The sequence below is a fragment of the Anolis sagrei genome, chromosome 2, assembly GCF_037176765.1.
Source record: "Anolis sagrei isolate rAnoSag1 chromosome 2, rAnoSag1.mat, whole genome shotgun sequence".
Lineage (NCBI taxonomy): Eukaryota > Metazoa > Chordata > Lepidosauria > Squamata > Dactyloidae > Anolis > Anolis sagrei.
In genome coordinates, this window is record NC_090022.1 from 137,321,419 (window position 1) to 137,344,516 (window position 23,098).

The 23,098-nt window shown below is 41.4% G+C and overlaps 1 protein-coding gene across 6 annotated transcripts in view; it reads right to left on the minus strand.

Annotated features, from left to right (window-relative positions):
- Positions 1–23,098, minus strand: part of FMNL3 (formin like 3) — a 108,323-nt gene that overhangs the window by 38,650 nt on the left and 46,575 nt on the right. For 4 of the 6 annotated variants that reach the window (XR_010909245.1, XR_009630699.2, XM_067463880.1 and 1 more), the window contains exons 2-7: positions 20,193–20,276; positions 18,387–18,467; positions 16,833–16,909; positions 4,561–4,644; positions 3,038–3,190; positions 514–622 (exon numbers count right to left, since the gene is read on the minus strand). Coding sequence is in view for 4 of the 6 variants with exons in the window: in XM_067463880.1 (XP_067319981.1) it covers positions 514–622; positions 3,038–3,190; positions 4,561–4,644; positions 16,833–16,909; positions 18,387–18,467; positions 20,193–20,276 (588 nt within the window). In the remaining 2 variants the exon portion in view is untranslated. Of the gene's footprint in view, positions 1–513; positions 623–2,765; positions 2,932–3,037; positions 3,191–4,560; positions 4,645–16,832; positions 16,910–18,386; positions 18,468–20,192; positions 20,277–23,098 lie in introns of those variants that run through there. The other 2 variants (XM_067463881.1, XM_067463882.1) reach the window with 2 other exon arrangements.

The following is a 23,098-nucleotide window of genomic DNA, read 5'->3' on the forward strand; positions in this document are numbered from 1 at the left end:
GTCTTAGCAGTTTGTGGATTTCTCGACTGAAGTTTTCATTTTGTTTAATTGAGTAAATATATGTGAAATCCTTAAATAGTTCAATGCCTTAATTATCCACATTGAATTGATTCTATTTATCTGTGGTCATAACATTACTTTGTTTATTTATTAGTTTTTATAAGTATTCGTTCCAAATCTTTGCAATTTCTACTAAGTAGCATGGTTTCATCTGTATTTCTCAAAATTGTTCATGTTCCTTCTCCCAATTTTCAAGCCTGTTCCCTCTGATTCTGATCCTATTTCCTGTATGATGTGTTCTAAATATAAATTACACAGACTGGGTGATAAATTGCAGCCTTCTTGCCAATGGGAAACCATTCCATTCCTCCACATTGCGTCCTTTGTTGTGGCACTCCCATTTGACAATGGGAGAATTTGTCCTGAATTGTTAGGTTTGGGTTTAACTGGCATCATCCCTGATCGTAAGCAAAGGCCTTCAGACGTTCAGACAAACCGCCAGCATGGCTTTACCTGGTAATTCATGATGGCCCGTAAGCACAGGATGCAAACGTGGACGTCATCCTTCTGACTCACCAGCCGCGAGTTCTTCAGGGCTTTCCTGCTGGGAAGGGTGGTGTATCTGGCAAAAAGGAGATCCCTACATTTAGCAATAGGCAGAAGCAAAGGCCCAACAGGAATTATGCCCTCTGTCAGGGATGAGGTCACAGGCACAGCTAAGAACAAGCAAAGAGGGTTGTAATTAGAGTCAATGGCTTCTGGCAAAGGATTTGCCCAAGATCGGCATGGCTGTTCGGCAAAAGGAAGATGGCAAAGCATTTGGACTCTCCTTTTTTGAAACGCTAGGATTGCTAGTGCTACTAATAAGAAAAATGTTGTTTAGTTGGCCTGCATTTCCTTCCTTAGTGCATTTTGCCTCCTTAATGAAAAAAATAGATGAAAACAGGAGAAAATAAAGGTAAATTACAAATGAAAGCTGTCTGATGGACAATAAAAGCGTCACCTGAAAGCTTTGCTGTGAATTGCCCTGAGTCCCCTTCGGGGTTGAGAAGGGCAGTTTACAAATACCACAAATAAATAAATAAACAAATAAAGCACTCTCAAATCAACTCAGGACCTCCTCACATTTATAATTGGAAAGCAGGACAATCGTCTAAATTTGTTTCCTACCGTTTTTCCTTGTCTTTTGGGATACCTGGCCATCACCCGTTCTTTCCTAGACTTACCCCACATTCTCCTCATTTTACTGAGTCAGGTAGCATCTGACCGCTTTCCATCTTAACATGCTGGCAAGATGGATTCCTATGGGCAGCCACTGGAAGTCGTCATGCATCATAGGATGTCCTCCATGGGACTCTTTTTTGCCAGCATGTTAAAATGGAGAGAAAATGAAGAAAGGCTATGTGAGATGAAGTTATCAATTTTTAGAGTAACTTCCAAGAGCCACAGTTATTGTGAAGGTTTTTTTAAGCTGTCAAAACATGGACATAGAGATATCCTTATTCAGCTTTGGTGGCCCAATGGGTTAAACCCTTGTGCCGGCAGGACTGCTGACCGAAAGATCAGTGGTTCGAATCTGTAGAGAGTGGGTTGAGTTCTCTCTGTCAGCTCCAGCTCCTCATGTGGGGACATGAGAGAAGCCTCCCACAAGGATGGTAAAACATCAAACATCCAGGTGTCCCCTGGGCAATGTCCTTGCAGATGGCCAATGCTCTCACACCAGAAGTGACTTGCAGTTTCTCAAGTCGCTCCTGACACGAAAACAAGTTTTCATTTGTTAAAACTAGAACAAAAGCAAATGTTTAAAAAGTTTGAAAAAAAGACCCTAATTGGTGAAAAAATCACCCCAACTGAGAATAAAACATTATTTTCCAGAGGAAAGTAAAAAAGAAAGGTTTGTTGTTTAATATCTCTAGAATGACACAGGTATGTGAGAGGTGAAAGACTCAGAGACCAGACAGAGAAAAGAGAGTTCAGCTCCTGGACCTTGAGAATATGCACAGAAAATTCAAAGATGAGATTCCTTTTATTTTATTTTAGAAATGCTAAACTAATTCTACCATCAAAATAAATGATTAACTTTCAAAAAAGCCCTCCCCAACCCTCTACTCTCATCTAACTTTTTTGGACTGCACTCTGATAATCTTCTGCACTGCTGCTACCTAACGGATTGGGGAGATCCCTGGAGTTTTAGTCCAACAACGGTATTTTTCCAAGCCCTTGGCTGTCTAGTGCTAGGAGCCTAAAAGCAACTCCCACGTTCATGATCAGTAAATTTGCTTTGGGTGTGGGCCCATTGGGGGGCAAGGTTCATCACTCTGTACAGTTCCTTTTTAGGTTTTGACAAGATGTCAAAAACCCAAAAACTAGAACCTTGCCCAGATTCACCACCCCTACTACCATGGAAGATGTCAGCTTCTAGTGAAACCTGGTAATTTTCCATCTTGTTCCATTTTGACAGTTTGCCAGAAAAATCAGCTCCTATCAGAAAGAGCCACATGATAGAAGAACCCTGTAAACCTCATTCTTCTTGGTCTCATAAAACTAGCTGACTGTGGCCAGACTCGGGGCCATTCAATTCAGGTCTAGCTGCCCTTACGCTATGGAATCAGTACTGGCCTGTTTTGACCACCTACTTGCTTCCATCCCCCATCCAGTGCTTGATGTGTTTCCTGAAAGCCCTCCCAACCACCATTTCATGGGCAGAGGCCTCTCACCCTAGCCTAGGAGAGTACGCCATTCACCACACAACAAGACATACTTACCCAAGTGACAAGGACAGAGAAAGAGAGAAAGAACGGGAAACCCAGCAAAGGGAGGCAAAACAGAGCATGGTAAGAGAGCAAGGCCTGGTGAGGAGAGGAGACATGGCCAGCCAGCATCAGAAGAGCCTCAAGGAGGGAATAATACTAGCAAGGAGAAGAGATCAGCACACTGCAGCAGCATCTGGAGGACAGAAAGCAGGAGTGGTGGGAAGGATTATTACTACAACCAATAGCACATCCAGAAAGGAGAACACAGCTGGACAGATACATACCGGAAGGCCGACTGACGTGCTGAGCGAGCAAGGCTGTTGGCGTAGGGAGCAGACAGGGTACTGGGGTGCTGCAGATCCTCTATGGACCTGCTCCAGGATTTCAGCTTCTCTAGTGGTCCATCCTCGCCACTTTCCAGACCCTCAAAATCAAACCTAAAGGGCAGACACACCACACACACACACACAAAGGCTTTAGAGCAGAAGCTGCACAGAGGGTTCAAGCTCTGGGGTGTCAGCAGGGCAGGAGGGGGCAGCTCCAGCAGGCCACAAGCCAGCAGCATGGCACACAACGGGGCACTGACATCTGCTCAGATCCCTCCTGCCAAAGCAGGATCTCAGCTCGAAGCAGCGCAGGAGAGAACAAGGAGACTAGGTGCATTTTCTAGGCCAGCACATAATGCCAGTTTAGTTTTACCTCTGATGCACATCTCTGCACATTCTGTACTCTGCTAGATATATTTTCATAAGCTGGCCTGTATGCTGACATACAGTATTTGTTTTAAGATGTATACAAACAAGAGCTTGATTTGCAAGATATATAATAAAAGACCATGTGAATTTTGGATAGAGTCACTATTTTGTGAAAAATCCCCCAACTGGTTGTGACCAAAGTGAATTTCTTTTTAAAAGAGGAGCTGGTTTTTCATTGGAAGTAATATCTATAATGATTTTTTTGCATGTATGTCTAGTTGTAAAGCAACCACATTGACTTTAGACTTGTTAAGACCAGTTCAAAGTTCTGATTTGAACTGGCCATCCCCAGCCACACATTGCTGTGGCCCAGTCTGTGTATATGTGTTTTGTGTGTGTGTGTGTGTATGTGTATATGTGTGTCCCCAGATGTTTTAGCCTTCAAATCCCAGAAATCCTAACCGTTGGTAAACTGGCTGGGATTTCTGGCAATTGTAGGCCAAAACACCTGGGGACCCACAGGTTGAGAACCACTGGTCTGAGGAGACAGTCTCATCTTACATGAGTCTCTGCCCTTGATTACTGAGATCTTTCCATGAATCTCTTTACAGGGGCAATACGAAAGACAAAGGCACAAAATATTCAAAGGAGTTGAAAACAAATAGTTCCCGGACATGCGAAAAATTAATTAAGGCCCACATATGTTACAGAAATGCAAATTCCTTCTTCAGGTGCAAACTGCAAACTTGACAGCCTCCAAAAAAGTGATGACAATTGCATGAGTTGGAGAAGGGAGGCAAGGAAGCCTACCAAAGATACCCTTGCCATTCAAGGAGGCTTCAGAAGTGAACAAGGCAAAACACCAAAAACAACACCATCTAGATTCTTCTGCTGGCCTGAGGATCTGAGCAATGTTAATGTCCCTTGTATAAAATTCAACGCTAAGCAGACAGCCCCAAAAGGTCATGTTAAATGTGATAGACATTCATATTACTGTCCCTTCTTAAACATGATAACTCTTTGACATTTATATAGCACCTATGCTGTGCCCAGCTCTTCATGAAACAGTGCAAGAAGAACTAAGACACACTGAAGGGAATATAGACACTTACTTCACTGCATATTGAGCAAAGGAGAGATAATCCACCAGCACATCCAAGCCTTTGTTTTCGTCATTGAGAAACTCACGCACCCATCTGCAAAAGAAAGAAAAAATAGTGGTTTATTGACAAAGGTAGTTGTTATTTATTTGTAGAAATTAGCATATTATTTGTTTAAATAAATATTAATATAACTTAGCTACCTGCCATCTTGTGGCCTCCAAATGTGCTGGAGGTCCCTAGCCAACATGGCCCACTATTCTCGCCCATGATGCCCAATGGGCATACTTACTAAGGGTTAAAGGAGTTTCTTTAACTCTTCTGAAGGGCACCAAGTTGGCTTTTTGTGAATTATTTCCTTCTTCCAAAGACTTGACACCGTACACAGTAAATCAGCCATACAGAAAAAGTTGGACTGAATTGCTTCATGCTCGACGTGTAATGTAACTTTCCCAAGCTAGAAATGTGAACTCAATCCACACTTCATGTAAGTGGTTCCAATTAATAAAAATAAATAAAAATTCCTGAAAAGGAAATCCAATTACAATGTATTGTTGTAGTCTATTCCTGGGTTAGGAGTAATTTTGGATACCATTGTTTATTTATTTCTAAATAAACATGCACAGAATATATCTGAGAAACAGCATATAATATAACAGGCTTCATAAACATCACAAACACACACACTAACATGAACACACACACAGAGAGAGTGGTCCTATAATTAAGAAACCACTGTTTCCAACACTCTCCAGAAGTTCTCACCTGCCCACAGCATTAATCCCAAAGAAAGATCAGGCAATGCTGAAGGAAGACAACAGAAAAAGGGAAGGAACAAAAATATTCACAAAGATGGTATACAACAACCGCAAAATATGTCCCTCTAAATGTTCTTGCCTTGTAGCTTCCATTACTTCTATATCATATAGATAGATTTTAAATTTATTTGCATTCAAAAAGGATCTCTGTTACATACAATACTGTTTCAGTATAACAAAAGCAGGAAAATAAAACACAAAAAGAGGGGGGAAATAACCAGATTAGTGCTAAGTTTCTATAAAACTTGACCAAATGTCTGAACGTAAATCTATTACAAATTTCATCTAGTCCTTTCTCTACCCACCAGAAGCAACTTGCAGTTTCTCAAGTCATTCCTGACATGAAAACACCCAGTCAGTTTTAATCATGAATTTTAAACTTGTGTCCTGTGTTTTAATCTTTGTTATGTGTATTTTAATATGTATTTTATATAAATATATTTTAATATGCTTCTTTTATAGGTAAAGGTAAAGGTTTCCCCTTGGCATTAAGTCTAGTCGAGTCCGATTCCGGGAGGTGGTGCTCATCTCCATTTCTGAGTCGAATAGCCAACGTTGTCTGAAGACACCTCCAAGGTCATGTGGCCGGCATGACTGCATGGAATGGCACTACCTTCCCGCCAAAGCTGTACCTATCTACTCACATTTGCATGTTTTCGAACTGCTAGGGGGGAGAAGCTGGGGCTAACAATGGGAGCTCACCTTGTTCCACAGATCTGAACCACTGACCTTCCAGTCAGTAAGTTCTGCAGCTTAGCAGTTTAACCTGCTGCACCACCACAGCCCCATCTTTTATAGAACTACATTTTAATATGTGTAATTATTTATTTTAACTAGGTTATAACCCGCTTTGAGCCACAGGGAGAGGTGGATAAGAAATAAAATTATTATTATCATTATTATTATTTTAAATATTGGAAGCATTGTTAGATCTTATAAACGATCTTTCCAGTTGCAAAGTATTAATCATTTAGCATCAAAATCCAAACATAAATTTCACATTTCCATCACTGATGGAATATACATGAAAAAACTACTTCAGTTGGTCATTTATAAGTTTTCAAGAAATAAATTACACAATTCAAAAGAACATGGATGGCCCTAATTATCAAGAAACTTTCAAAATCAAATTTACTCGTGGCACTGCTTTCTCCCAAAATATAGCTACTACAGGACAACTCCAAAACATATGCATTAAGGAAGTGTTAGCAATAATACATCTTCAATTTGCTGATTTAGACATAGTAGGACCAAATCTGGATTGTAACGAATGTGAGGATAGGGTGATTTTTCATTAAAGGCAAACCAGGAATTAATTAAGATTACTAAAAGCTGGTGATTAGAGCTTTGATAAGTTGCTTTTTTGAATGACACATTCAAGAAACTTTGGGCCTTTCCACACAGCCATATAACCCAGAATATCAAGTCAGAACAATATCTGCTTTGAACTGGGTTATCTGGTGCCTCTTCCACACAGCTGAATAAAATCCTACATTATCTGCTTTGAACTGGAATATATGGCAGTGTGAACACAGATAATCCAGTTCAAAGCAGATATTGTGGGATTTTCTGCCTTGATATTCTGGGTTATATAGCTTTGTGGAAAAGCCCAGAGTCCACACTGCCATATATCCCAATTCAAAGCAGAAAAGTGGGATTTTATTCAACTGTGTGGAAGGGGCCTTAGAGACAGGTGTTATCCCCACAGAAGGTGTTTAAAAAGACCCACATATTGTGAGGCATTTGTTTGTTCCCCTTCCATTTCTAGTGCAGACGGCATCCATGGATTCCACAATTCACTGCTTGAAAATATTTCCCCCCAAAATGCCAAAAAGTAAACTTTGAGTTTGCTATTTCATATAAAATATACCATTTATTATGATACTGTATGTAAAGAAACTTGAGCATCCACAGATTTTTGTATCTGCGGTGTCATGAAACAAAACACATTTGTTACACGTAAACATGTTTGAGTGTTTTTTTTTGTGGGGGGGGGGGTCCACAGAAAAGCTACATGTACACTACGAGAAGTAACTGGTAATGTCCATAAGTCTGTCTTTTAGGGGAAACCATGTGAAAGGAAACATTCACAGTCCACTACCCTACACAACACACATCATGCTCAGTTCTTTTATGGGGTGGCATTAAGTATTGAGGCCCTGTTCTTTCAACAGCGATGTGCAGAAACTGGACAGAGTTCAGAGGAGAGAGGAGAACATGATAAATTCAGAGTGAAGTCTGCCATGGCCCACCCAACGTGTGTTGCAGAGAGATTTCGGCATCCCCAGCTGCCTTTGGCACAGCTTTATCTTTCGACAACAGGACAGGGAGGGTATCCTTCTAGGCCTCCGTGGGAGATGCCTCCCTATCCAGCCATTCCTGATGCAAGCAGGAAAGGCATATTTTGTGTGTACATGTGTGTCTGTGCCAGTCTACATCTATTGGTGGAAATCCCACCAAGTCCCTAGTCTGTTGGTGGAGAGAATAAGAGCAACACTCCAGAATAGTCAAAAACAAAAGGACGGATATGTGTGTGAGAGGGATGGGATGGGTGGAGAAAGAGGGAGAAAGTGGAGAACATTCTGGACTCAAGAGAAGTTTTTATCACTTGGGAAGTTGGATGTTCAGGGTGTGCATTTTCAAAATCATCCAGAGGTGAATGTGATTTAGTCTATCAGTCCTCTTATGTCTCCTGGAACTGAGCATATTTTTGTTCCCATTCTCCCTCAATCTTTTTGGGACAGAGGAAAATTAGGCCAGCCCATTTCCTGACTGTCTGCACTCCAGCCTCCACCCCCAGTGTTTCCTGTCTGACTCCAGTGGCTGCTATTTTAGGGCCCTCCACACATTTACTTAAGGTTAAGGGGCATAAAGGTGGAAGCAGAAGCTGTCCAAGGCAAATCCAATTCTCCCTGCAGTTGGGTCCAGGAAGGGGGCATACTGGGCATATGCCAACTCTACTGCAGAAGATACCTATATATGCTAGCATGTTTTGTGCAAATGGATCTGGAGACATTGTTGCTCAGTGGCAGAATGCACGTTTTAAATACAAACAATAGCAAAGTCAAAAGGCTGGAGAGACACTGAGCAGAGATTACTGGATGAGGTTTCCCCAAGTGCATGAGAAAATGCAGAAACTGTTCTGGGTTCAAGACCATCAAACTCAGCAAATGCCCCCGAAATTGTCACACAGCCTAATACTTTCCGCCTTGTAGGGATATAAAACCCCATGGCACTTGCTTAAGGAAGTACAGCTACTACATAGAAACTAAATATTATATTACAAGTAATAAAATAATAATGCCACATGAATATGTGCAACCTTATTTTGTAAAAAATGTATCTATGCATCCATATCCAAAGAGTGGTAGGATAATGCTATGAGACCAGATCATCATCCTACCACATCTGAGTTCAGTATGTCTCAATATTTCTTCTCCCTCACACTAACTTTCCAAGCTCTGAGTAGTCTCATAAGACTGTTGTGGGGATACGATAAAGGAGAGCCAAGTGTGCCACTTTGAGATTGTTGTAAGAAATGTAATATATAATGATAACCAATCAATTTATTCATCCATTCATCATAAACTTAGGAAGAATGAAAAAACATGGGTTCCAAGCAAGAATAGCACAATCACACACACAGAAAGCAGCCGATTAGGGCAGATGGCTTGAAAGCATAACCCCCTCAACCAATTCACAAAGGAGCTCCATGACTCTCTTGTCCACTTGCAAGTAACACTCATGTTCTCACTCCAGGGAACCCCTAAACCTGAGTGCCTGCTCATTTCCTGCCCACTCTTCTTTTCAAGAAGCAACACAATGTCCAATTAATTGGCTGTCCTAGCTAAGAATGATGGGAGTTGTACTTTAGCAGAACTGGAGGGTCCCAGATTGAGGAAGGCCATGAATACTCCTCAGGTATCTTCTTCATGCCCATTGTATTACTGGTTATTATTTTTTGTTGAGCATTGTTTTGATTGAGTTTCAATGCTGCTGTTTTATATTCTTATGTTTTATTTAATTGTGTTTTTATCTGCATTGCTGTATTTTATTATGTTCTTATTTTAATTGTGTTTTTGCCTTAATGCATTGTTTTGTATTTATGTCTTGTGGGCATTTTGTCTCATATGTAAGTCGCCCCGAGTCTCTTTGGGGAGATGGTGGTGCGGCATGTTGTTGATGTTAATCAATCAATCCCACCATCACATGCATCCTGTATGTCACCACAGTTCAACCAGACATTAAGCACATTTTTCAAGACCAGAAAGTTGTTTGTTTGCTTGTTTTAAATCGAAGCCAAAATTTACTGAACCAGACAACCTGTAAAACTGTCTGTACTTTAGTAGTATGCATGTGGCATGGTTATTTTATTACTTGTAATATAATATTTAGTTGTTATGTAGTAGCAGTTCTTCTTTAAGTAAGTGCCATGGGGCTGTATATTCCTATAAGGCAGCACAGAATTATGCTTCCACAAACACTGACAACGCAAACCTTTACCACTAAGTTACTGGAGTTCCTCCTACGATTCACTGATTGCTATTATTGGTTGGAATCCTGTTGCAGATGTATGTAAGTGTAAATGCTGTAGTACTAGCATGACACAGTGAATCCCAATGCAATCCCATCCCCATCTGCACTGACCAAGCAGCCACCACTGCAATCAATGGAGATCTGTTCCTCTATCGATTGGGAATCCACAAACTGACTTTTCTCCCTCACCCATGAAGGATCTCTGGTGTGAGGACCCCATGTTAATTCCCCTACACTCTGGAAATCATTCATGTGATTGGAAGACAACAAGCCAGCTGTTTCCAGACCGACAAGGCAACAGACCCCAGCTGATCACAGCAGTTGCCACTCAGTCAGTGAACACTGGGAGATCTTTCATAGTCTACATAAGGGACTACATAGGGACCATGAAGATGGCAAAGTTACAAGTATGTAGCTCTATAAAGCAGTGGTTCTCAACCTATGGGTCCCCAGGTGTTTTGGCCTGCAACTCCCAGAAATCCCAGCCAGTTTTCCAGCTGTTAGGATTTCTAGGAGTTGAAGGTCAAAACAATAGGGGATCCACTGCTATAAAGGATTCTGACAACCCCTAAATAATTTGAAGGTAGTTTTGGTGCTTTAATTCTTTACTATGTTTGTCTTGTTACTCTTGATAAAAATAAGACCTGGCTCAATAAAGCTAACAACAATAATCATACCAAGTGTTTATGTAGTCTTTCTTAATCACACAAGGCAATTCATATACTTTGCTCTTTCCTACTAGAGCGCTAAAGGCTAGACTAGTATCTCACTGCTGGAGTATTACACGCCTTGATATGGTCACAGTCTGCACAATGGCCCTGAACTTTAGCATGCTGGTATTACATATAGGGAGCTGGGGGCCTTGCCAAAAGCCATTCAGTGATTTTATGATTATCCCGGGATTTGGACAACCACGTCAAGGACAAGAACTCCTGCTCTTACCCACTAAGCCACAGGTGTTCCTAAACCGCACTTATTCCCCCTTTTCACCAGTGGTACTATTCTGGAATGTGTTCCCATGAAGGGTTGCCTTTTGGGCCTTTGAGTTTACATCAATAATGTGGGGATGATAATACTGATCTACCTTAGAGGATTGTTTTTGGAATAGTAAGGCCCCTAAATTTCAGTCAATTTTTTTTCCTCTTTAATGTGGCAACTAAAAGTTGTTTTTGGAACTGAAGAAATATATGCTGTCATTAAAGTAAAATAAATCCACTGCACTTTGTGAAACACAAATTTCTATCAACGCAGTGCATAAATAAACAATTGCAACAACGGGTTGTTGTAGGTTTTTTCGGGCTATATGGCCATGTTCTGGAGGCATTCTCTCCTGATGTTTCGCCTGCATCTATGGCAAGCATCCTCAGAGGTAGTGAGGACCTCACTACCTCTGAGGATGCTTGCCATAGATGCAGGCGAAACGTCAGAAGGGAATGCCTCTAGAACATGGCCATATAGCCTGAAAAAACCTACAACAACCCAGTGATTCCGGCCATGAAAGCCTTTGACAATACAATTGCAACAACTTTAAAAGAAACAGCACAAACTAATGTGAACAGGATGATTCTCCCTCTCCCAATGTTTTCACAAGACAGAGAAAGAATGCCTTGCACTATTACCTGTCTCTTTTAAGATGGATATTAACAGCAATGAAATGATGATTGTACTCTGCTGCACCTTTCCTAATATAAGCTGAGAATGGGCAAAATTCTGCAAAAAAAATTACCGTTTTTTTATGTGAACACTGTTCTTGAGGCAAAATCCACTCCCACTTTTAATATTGGCTTTCACTGTGAGAAAAGCAAACTCTACAAGAATTTGGCACAGTCCTTGCTGGGTTTCTTAGCAATAATAGCCAGCATGTTACAGAACATTGCCAACTGTCTTGAACAGATAAATGGAAACGGTTCTAAATTATATAACCAAATATCAGCAGTCTGATTAAAAGCTACAAGAAAAAAAGATCCTGCCCCATCTTCCCCATTTTCTGTAAAAGAGTGAGCAACTTTCCCAGCAGTGAGGCAGGAAGAGCTGCATTTTGATCTGTCTAGATACCTGTTTGGGTGTGTTTTACTGAATGGATTCCACATGGCAAATCCTATCTTTGGTCAGAGTGAGGCAATTGCCTCAGGAAGCGGATTTTGTTTATTATGGAAAGGCAGCAAATCATTAGGTATTAATCTGCTGCATATTTTTACTGTCAGGGGTGGGGAAGGATCTTCTGGGAGCTCTTGCTTTATGTGCCAATATAACTCTCTTGAGGAGGATGGGTGGTTCTGGTTCCTGTTTTGGTTCAGGTAATAAAATGTGTTGGACGAGCCCTGATACTTTTTGTCTTTGTGGGTCATTAAAGCCATGGACCTTTTTGTTCTCAGTATACTGTCTGTTATAATCCAGATGGCCAATGGCCTATGACTTTGAACAAGAATTAGAATTGCTAGAATGAAAACTGGAGATGACTTCTTTATATCTTTTATGGCTTAATGGCTGTGTAGAAAGAGACCATGATGGGGTGGCGTCGTAATGGTACAGTCGGTTAAACCACTGAGCTGCAGAACTTGCTGATCAGAAGAAAACATGTTTCAATTCCACGGACAGGGTGAGATCCCATTATTAACCCCAACTTCTGCCAACCTAGCAGTTCAAAAGCATGCAAATGTGAGTAGATCAATAGATACTGCCTTGGCGGGAAGGTAATGGTGCTCCATGCAGTCATGCTGGCCACATGACCTTGGAGGCATCTACGGACAACACCAGCTCTTCAGTTTAGAAATGGAGTTGAGAACCACCCCCCCCCCCCCAGAGTCAGACATACTAAAATTACTGTCAAGGGGAAACCTTTACCTTTACTAGAAAGACGAGTCTCAGCAAATGTTGTTTTTTACCTGGTTCTGTGATAAACATCCTTCTTCAACACAATCATTAATGGTAAAGGAATTCCCCCAGCCCTGGCAGCCCTATTTTATTTTTGGGGGGGGGGGTAGTTTTAGGGCAATAATTTGGAATAGATAACTTTATTAAGGTCTATTTTGGCCCTTCAGCTCTGTCTCAAAACACAACCAGTCCCACTCCACAAGTAGTTCTGATGCTATTTCAGAATAATCCCATGTGTACTCATACAATCCCTCACGCCAGCATTTGGCATCCTTTCCCCCTGAGTTTCACCCACAGAGTGGTGTTCATTCATTGCTCAGGACCAGGCCAAGGGTCTTGCTGATTAAGCACCACTCCCGTGTCAGGCCAGTCATCCTGAGGAACTCCTGCCCAGCAGTGACCGGAAACCAAGGACAGGAACAGTTTGGCTTCCTGCTCTTGTTGGCGTTTCCCTTCCAGTCGGAGCCAGAACAGGTGGCAAGAGGTACACATTTCCCAGCTCACAAGACCAGCCATAGGAAGGTTGTTGGGAATAGTGGCCTCTCGGGAAGGCTGCAGTTCAATTCAGAAGAAACAAGAAATAGTATCCTCGCCGAAAGATCACCTCCAGGTTAGAATGGCAAACCAGGCCACAGTCCATCTCCTCAAACCGCTGCCCAATGGTGAAAGACTTCTTGAAAGTTGAGTGCCCTAACATCATTGGACTTCAGCTTCCAGAAGTCTCAATTAGATGCCAAACAGTCAGGGATTCTAGGAGGCAAAGCCCAGCAACAGCCACAAGTTCAGCTTGGCAATTTTTTCTGTTCCTCTTTGGTTCATTTCTTTCTTTACTGGACTTTTTACAGAAGGGCTGACCCTAGCATTCAGCTGCCTCAGGTAGTAACATCTAGGTGTCATGAAATAATAACTAAGAATATAGTTCAGGTATGAGAAAACCCAGTCACGGGGAGTAGATGCAGCCCCTTGGACTCTTTTCTCAGGCCCTCCTCTCTCACACCATCTTTTCCTTCCTTCCTTCCTTCCTTCCTCCCTTCCTTCCCTTCCCTCTTTATCCCTCCATCCATTCCCGTCTACCTTTTCTTCCTTCCTTCCTTCCTTCCTTCCTTCCTTCCTTCCTTCCTTCCTTCCTTTCCTTCCTTTCCTTCCTTCCTGTATACTTTATCATTCCCTTCTTCCATCCATCCTTTCCTTCCTCCCATTCTTCCTTCTCTTTCCATCCTTCCCTTCCACTCTTTTATTCCTCCTTCCCTTTTGCCTTTCCTCCCTTCCCTCTTTCCTCCCTTCCTCCTTCCCTCTCTCCCTCTTTCTCCTTCCATCCTTCCCTTCCTCCCTTTTGTCCTTCCTTCCTTCTTTATTTCCTTCCTCCTTCCCTTCGTTCCTTCCATTACTGGGCAGCCAGTCCTCTTAACAGGGAGTGCTAACATGTGGCCCCCAAGTCAGAAAGTTTGCCAATGCCTGATATAGTTAGGATCAGGATCACCTGACCAAACATCCATGTAACCCTTTGGCCAACTTGCTCTATCAAGCATATCCAGCAGATCACTACTTGAAGTCAACACTCTCCATTTGTACTCCACCCACAGGGAGGCAAACTGCTACTCAACATGGAGTCCATATAGTCACTATGACGAATAGACATTCATATTACATGGACTAGCCTATCCTCTTTTTAAGTTGGAGTTCATAATAGTCAATTCTAAAAACTCATTTATTTGTGAATACCACAAACAGGAAAAATCCTATTCCTTCTCTCACTATTTAGTTTCACTCTGAATCTGTGCCTTATTAAGTAAGCAGAATTGACACATTCAGATCTTATCAATCTGTCTGTGACTACTCTTGAGGAGTAAAGATAGTCAGAAATCTGAAGTCCTTCAGATGTCATAAAAATTAAGTAGAAAATTTATCATCCTAAAAAGTGCTATAAAGGAAAAGAGAAGAAAAAACAGGTCAGTCAGGAAATACAGTGGGCCCCAGATCTGAGAAGGTCAGTTCTTAGAGCCCCCTGTGAACGCCAATAAAAGCAGATAATTACATCACTCTTTATTAAATGGGAGCAATGTACACATGGATGCTTCAGCACATCCATATTCAAATCACTGCCATTTTATGTAAACAATGTAATGATTCACACTTGGTAGAAATATAGATCTGGATGGTAAGTTCACTCTATGTCCTTCCTCTATTTCCTTCTTTACTCATTCAGGATCCCCATTATATACAACGGTGAAGTAAAATTATATAAAGTGCAAAATCAAGGTTTGCTTCTTGAGATAAAAAAGAAATATTTTCAAGCTGTGGATGGTTAAATCCATGGATGCAGAGTCCATGGATACAGGGGATTGACTGCATGGTCTTTGTTGAGGAAACCTACTTGAAAATCAACTTGTAGAGATAGTTTATTTTACAATGTTTCCAAATCTTATGCCTGGCAGTTACTCTCTCTCAGTTTAGCCAACCTCATGGAATTGTTACGAGAATACAATGGAGAGTATGAGTGCCATAGACATTGCCTTGAGCTCATCAAGAAGACGGGCACTATATTTTTAAAAAACTAAAAAGCAGACTTTTCTGATCACATTTCAGAAAGGCCCTACAAGATAGTCAGTGCATATATCTATGTCACATAATCCAAAACACTATTGTGGCAGTAAGAGTCTTGGACTCTCCAGATATTAGCCAGAACAAGGAAGGAGCTTCCTCGTATCCCTACAGTTGGCAAATAATGAGTCATTGGCGGAAGTGGTTGCTCATCCCTTTGGCTTCAGCTTGGAGAAGAAATCTCTCACTCCCTCTGCACTCCACAATCCCTTGTCTATGGGTACTCAATAAAAAGAAAGCAGCCTGAACATGTTAGCATTAATAGATGAGATAAAAGATAGACTAGAATCACATCCTGTATCATTTCAAAAGTTCAACAGGAGACACTCCTCATTAACCATTAACTTGTTTCAAATAATACACTCAATTGTGAGCATGAAACTTCTGGCAAAACATCACAGCAAGATTGAGTCTGCCTATAGTCTGGCAATCTGATGGCCAGGGGCATTGTTTCAGAAAATTACAATGCTGGTGAATCTTGAAACAGACTCTGTACACTCGATAAGGCTCACAACAACCTTTTATGGGTGCATCTACACTGCAGAATTAATTCAGTTTGATAACACTTTAAACTACCAGGATTCAGTGGAACCATGGGAGCAGTGGTGAGGCACCAGCACATTTTGGCAAAAAAAATGTGAAAAACTACAACTCACATGATCAAACTCCATTAAATCTACAGTGTAATAGAGGCACTCTAAGTAGTTCTAGGTCAAAGTGAAGAATCAGAGTAAAGAATCCCTATAATTTTAATCACACAGTAAGGAATTTCTGTCCATTTGGCTTATCTTCTACCCTACCCTACCCTATCCTTCTATTTTAGCAGTGAAATCAGTTCCTAGTAGGAACATAGTGTATGGAATGTTTACTTCTTCTAACACCCCAACACATGGATATAAATTGCTTCTCACAGAGTAGTAATCTCTTTCAGATGTTTACAACTAAAATTCTCTTCAAACTCCAAGCAAGAATGGGCAATGGTTATAAACAATGAGAAGCAGAATCCAAAAAATTTAGAGAGCCGAGGAAGGCTGGGTGGAATTGCCCACTGATGAGCTTCACAAATTACATATGGTATGGCTATAGTTGCAAGCTGTTTGATCAACAAATGTGCATGTATACAGTCCTTTACATTGCTTGCTTCTTTAGAGTTGTGGGTTTGTATTCCATCTACTCATGGGTCCCAGGCAATGGCAACTGGTGGCTTCTATGTCAGGGGTGCAGTTCAATCCCTTGAAAAGCTTAGTTCAAGACTAAAATCCAAGGCACTTGGCTCGTTCCAGCATGAAGCCATTGGCCAGCACTAAATTCAAGAACATCTACAGAACAAAACACTGTAGAGGCACTGGCTCATTATAATGACACATCAGTGCACATTAGAGCAGCACAGGCTTGGAACAGATCTGAACATGACATGTGAAATATATGCCAACAGACTGGTCACGCATGACTTACCCAATGTGGTTGGTCCTCAGAGAGATCTCCAGCTCCCTCAGTACTTTGGTGGATTCCTGGACTCTTCGGCGGAACTTCTGTAAGTGCAAGAGAGGCTTGTGGACTAGTAGGATAAACCCTGTTCTCCTCTTCTTCCACAAATATCAGAAGTAAGCTAAATGCATCAAGATTTTAACCCACACCTGTTATCATCCAAATTTCTTCTTTACTCCGTAACTCTTTAGAACAGTGTTTCTCAAACTGTGCTCCTTCACATGTTTTGGGGCTTCAGTTCCCAGAAACTCCAGCCAGTTACCAGCTGTTAGGAATTGTGGGAGCTGAAGTCCAAAACATCTGGAGGAGCACAGTTTGAGAAACTCTGCTTTAGAAGACAAATAAGAGTTACTGGCCCTCCCACTAGGCAGACTGATCCCTGGTGACATCAATGCAACATTACTTGCAATTTATCCTGAACATAAACCAACACACACAGTTGTTCTATTCTGCTGGAAAACATGTCCTTTTCCAGCACTATAAGGCTGCTACCCAAAATTTAGAAAACTTAGGGGGGGGTTTACTATAGTTCTGAGAATCTACCAATCATTATGGGCACTGACCATGCTGACTGGAAGATTCAGGGAACTGTAATTCAAACAAATATACAGGCAGTTACAAACAAAGGTATGTTGGTTTGTTCTTAAGTTGAATTTGTGTGTAAGTCAAAAAAGGTACATTTTAAGTGTAACAGGCATATATAAATATGTGTGTGTGTGTGTGTGCGTGCTTTTAAATAGAACAGGGGAGGTTAACACTCTTGTGGTATTTGGCTTTGCTGTCTACGCCCCGTTCAGAAGATTTCCCTTACTTTCTGTCCCTGTGGCAATTGGATTTTGAGAAAAAATGGTTTGTTGTGGAAACAAAGATTAGTCATTAAGTTTCAGTGGAGATACTTTCCCCCATGATAACTCTTTCAGAAGTGAATTTCCCATCTGAGGGCGAGATTTTTCTCACATCCTGTTGTCTCACCCTGTTCTTAACTATGAGTCATTTGTAACTCTGATGTTTGTAACTTGGGGACAGCTTGTATACATAATATTCCCAAATTCTGTTGCTGCCTGCTCTTCTATCCCACTGGTTGGGGACAACACAGTTCGAAATCATAGGAAATGGGATGTTGTCTGTAAATCTCTACACACATCAGGATAGTACTCCCACCTTACTGATTTGTGGCAACCTCAAACATTTGTCTCTTTAGCTACCGCAGCTGCATCCTATAGAAATCCGGGGAATTTACAGTTTGGTCAGGGGCAGCAAAGGAGCTCTGTGGCTGAGGATTCTGAAGGCCCATTTCTCTACAGCCAATTCTGGGATTTCATAGGATACAGCCCTAGCAGTTGAAGTGAGATCATACCACTATAGTTGTGCAGTGTGTTAGAATTGCTTGGCCTTGGAGGAAATCTCTCTGTCACAGTACATAGCTAATGGTTCTGGGACATGGAATAGATGACAACCTTTCTGGGCCATCACTGCAAAAAGCACTGACATTTTACAAAAACAAGACTCTCTGGGGCTGACCTTCCGGGTGACTCCAGGGTCAAGAAAGCTCTTCAGTTTCTGGATGTATGTGTGGGGTGGGTTCTTCACCTGGAATCTTTCCTGTTGTAAGTTGTGAGGACAAAAAGAAAGAGCAACAGGTGGTTATTCTGGCAGAAGCAAGAAAGCTCGAGAAAGCAAGATGTCTTGCAAAGCATATTGGAATGAGCTTGGCCGAGGTCATTGCAGAGTAAAGGTCACTATTACTGATTTATTAACACTAAGACTTTCACCCTCCCTTTCATCAAATGTCTGCCTGGTCATTTGCTCCTCCTAGTAATCTGAATCCCAGATGTTCCTTTATGTCTGTAATACTAACAAGCTTGAAAAGGAAGCCATTTCCAATCTCCACCCAGATACATTATGCTGTGCTGCCTCTTCCAAGGCCTTTCCTTCTACTTCTATGCTGGAAGGATCCCTGCCTTTCATTTGAAAATGGCCCACTTTCTTGGAAGCAAACCCCTTTCCACTCTGATATACTTTTAAGTAAATATACACAAAATAAGACAATTAAAACAAACTCTACATGAATTTTATGTACTAGAATTATAGAGTTGGAAGAGACTGCAAGGGCCATCTAGTCCAGTGAACTGATATTCAGGAACACGCAATCAAAATACTCCTTACAGATGGTCATCTAGTCTCCTACCCTATCTCTTTCCCACATCAGCTCTAGATTATTAAATATGGTTTTATGTGGGCGAGCAGATGGCAGCTACTGGATGGCATTTGTTATGTATCAGAAACTAGAGCTGATGTAGTCTATCCAATGCAATTTTCTGAATCAGCATCCCAAATAACCAAACCACATCTAAAGTTGACCAAAAACCTATTCGTAACCCTTTTGGTCCTAATGTTGGAGAGTGGTCCCTGGTCAAGTCGTCCCTGGTCAAAGTGGTCCCTGATCAAAAAAAAGGTTGGGAACCACTTCTTTAGATCAAGGGTAGGCCAAGTACACCACTCCAGATGCTACTGTTGAGACTGGATTCCCCAGGATCCATAGCCAGAATAGCCAATGGTGAGGAATGCTGGGAATTGCCTTCTGTACTTTGTTTTTTGCTTTAGATGAGGCCTCTCCATGTATGAGATGGAACTTCCTGTAGACAAGGGAAGGAGAGGGACTTTGGATCTGCTGGTGTTTTGGCCTACAGCTCCATCTCAGCATGGTCAGTGGTTAAGGATTGTAGGGACTGCAGTAGGACACAGCCAGAGAATCAAAAACTCATGCTATTCATCGAGCATGGGAATGGAGCAGTGAGCCAGATGGCAGATGACAAGTCCTTGGCTACAAAGCCAATGGTGATGAATGCTGGGAATTGCAGTCTATCATGTGGAAGGTCAAGTAATTCCCATCATGCTGTAGAGACAGAAACATTGTATGGTGATGCAGAGCCAGCCAATTTTGCAGCTCTTCTCAGAATTGTGTCTACACTGCTTTATGCACTGCTGTACTGAAAGATCAACAGATGAGATGATCAGAATCCTCCCAAGTTTTAAAAATAAAATTCTTCCTGCAGCTCCAGACCTACGTATGGATCAGATGCTGACGCTCTTTCTGGTAATCATGTAGTCAATCCCACAATGCCAAAGAATTTGGCAGCCAAGTATAAACAATTCATTATGATAAGAAAATGTGGCCTGCTATTTAAAAGGAAGTCAAGGAACTAGTGATCAAAGGGACGTGATGTTGTTTCTGGCTGTTTCTCCATCACAGGCAAGCCTGTTATGATATGCAGTGTAGATTTCATGCTACTGAGCAATCTCTCCTTTCGCCAGCTCTTGCCTTACCTGGTCACAAATGAGGTCCCATTTCTTCTCATTGTCATATTGCCTCAGGAGACGGGCCTTGTCAGGAGGGAGGTTCATGGAGCTCTGAAGAGAAAAACAGTTAAAACAGGTGGGCTTATCTGACTGCTTTCTACACAATATTACTTTGCAAAGCTTTGGAAGGTTGTTTCTTTGAACCTAAGAAAACCCTAGCCACTGGCTATACCAGCTGGGGAACCTAGACACTATCGTCCAAAACAGTGACTTCCCAAACTCTGCTTCTTGGAATATATGAAAGACCTTCCTGTTCAGAGGGAAAACAGCAGGACATATGGGATTGTTGCGGGGAAGATTGGTAACCATTTATATTCAGCAATGTGCTGACTGAGTGACGGGTAGGGTTGGCAGGCTCTCAAAACTGGTCTGGTCTGGTCTGGACAGGACAAGAATTTTCCTAAATTGTCCAGTATCCAGGATTTTAATCAAAAACATAAAAAGTACAAGAATAAAACACTGTACTAAGGCAGGGGTGTTCAAGCTCTTCAGGCAAGGACCCACCATTAGCTCCACAGGTAGGATTTTTGCAACCCATTCCAGGTGGTGCGGTGTAATCTGACCGCTGAATTACAAAAAGCTAAACAAGGCAATGACTACAGAAACTTCACTGCATGAATTAGACACAGAGTGTCTGCACATTTAGGAGATGGTGAAGAGAAAAGGTTAGGTAGAGAAGCATTAGTCCACGGTGTTCATTTTGAAACTGACTGTGGACTGAACCTTTTCTAAATCCTGGCCTCTTTACATACTACAAATCTCCAGTCGCAAAACAAACACAAGTCTTGATCAGTCCATTGTTTCATAGGGTTGACACTTTACAGTAAAGGTGTAGATATGTTCAAGTATAAAGGTTCAAGTATAAAAAAATTAGCACTGGAGAGAAAAATTGGCAAAAACAATTCATGCCCCTCTCCAATTTCCAGTGGAGTCTTTATTTTGGTCAAGAAATTATTATATGGTCTGCATATCTACAAGAGATATGCACTCAGTCTTTGTGCGAGTACACAAAACCACAACAGCAAACACAACTGAAGTCATTAACTTCTGACCCAAGAATGTTATCCACTCACACTGGAGGACCTTAGAAAATGCCTAGAGATGATATATTTGATCAGACATGAATAAATGAAACCACGGATATCTATCCTACAGACATGGGACTCATTGCTATATTTATTTATTTTTATGGAGTTTTTAAAAAGTCTAATATCCCATTTCTTTTTCTTTGCCACAAAAGTAGTGCAACATTCCTTCAATGTCTTGTATCCTAGCCAAAGAAGCATTTGTTGTCAGGACTTTTTTTTTAAAAAAGGAAAGAAAGCAATACATCTAAAAATAAAGCCAAACTTGACTCATTGCAAAACTTTCATGAACTTATGTGGGTCGGTGAATGCCCTCACACACGCAAACAGTACTGTTCCAGAGCTTCCCACTGAAAAACAACGTCAAGAGCAATTTTTTGATAATAAAAAGTACTAAAAGCCATGAAAAGCTAAGCACCAAAAGAAAGCCAATTTACTATATTGTCTTCTATGGACAGGAATCACTAGATTGCTGCACTTGACCAATTGCAAATATCAGTCAGGAAGCATGATTTCCATGGCGCTAGTTTGTGATCCTTTATAGCAGTGGTTCCTAACCTGTGATCCATGGACCACCAGTGTTACACAATAAAGAAAATATGGTCCGCGGCCTCACCATTCTTACTACACCATTGCCTCAAAACCATGCAGCAACCAAAGTAATTGGTCTCACGCTACTGAGAATGAGTATTTACATTTTTATTTTTATATGAGCATTTATATTTTTATTTATATAGATTGATAACTCAATCTTCTTTGGAAATTACTAAATCATTAGCCATAACGATTTTCTTGTAACAGGGAGTTCCATAGTTCAGCTTTCCACAAATCAAGTACCCAATGGGCTGTAAAAGCAATAAGATTCAGCTTCTCAATTTTGGGCAAAAAGTGCTGATCTCAAAGCTTGGGTGTATTACTTTTTATGGATTATAGCTAGCTACCACACTGGACCAGTCAATAGGCTACGGGGATTTGGAGATCTGGAGTCCCCTCCCCCTTCCCCAGGACCCTGTTAAAGTGGAGAAGATTGTGTGTGGTTGTGCCCTGAAGAATGATACAGATCAGCAGCCATTGCTGGTACCTCCAGGAGAGTGTCATTTGTAACTGCCTGTCAGAGGGTGGGTAAGGAAAGGTCTCAGATTACACAGCAAAATCGAATGAAAGGAGAAATGACATCATGTTATAATGGTTTTACCAAACGCACTCCTTCAAAGCTTGGAGCTTGTTCAACAGAGAAAAGAATATGCCCATTTATACATTCTTTCAGCTTTGCTTTCCAACAAACAACTTTAATGTTCTCTTTGTGAGACAGAAACCCAGAATGTACAATATATTCTGGTGCCCCATTTGTACACAAGCATGTGTCCTCATGTTGCCTTCTTGTACAATATGAACTTGTTCCAATCGCACATACACATATGGCAGTGGTTTAAGGCACGGCTCACTATGGCAGCACTCAGGAACATTGGGCCCACATTTTGGGGTTACAGCTTCCATACTCCCAACCCTCAGCTATGCTGGCTTGGTTTTCTGGGAGCTGTAGACCAAAACTCTAGGAAGGCCAAAGATTCACCACCTTGATGGCTGGATTAGGGCCTCTTTTCAACACCAGGGCTCAACATCAGAATAAGAATAAATGAAATTACCATTGAGCATGCACAAATTTACATCCAGCCAGGGCATGCTGGGCATGTTTAGCCTGAAGAAGAGAAGACTGAGAGGGGATATGATAGCCATGTATAAATATGTGAGAGGAAGCCACAAGGAGGAGGGAGCAAACTTGTTTTC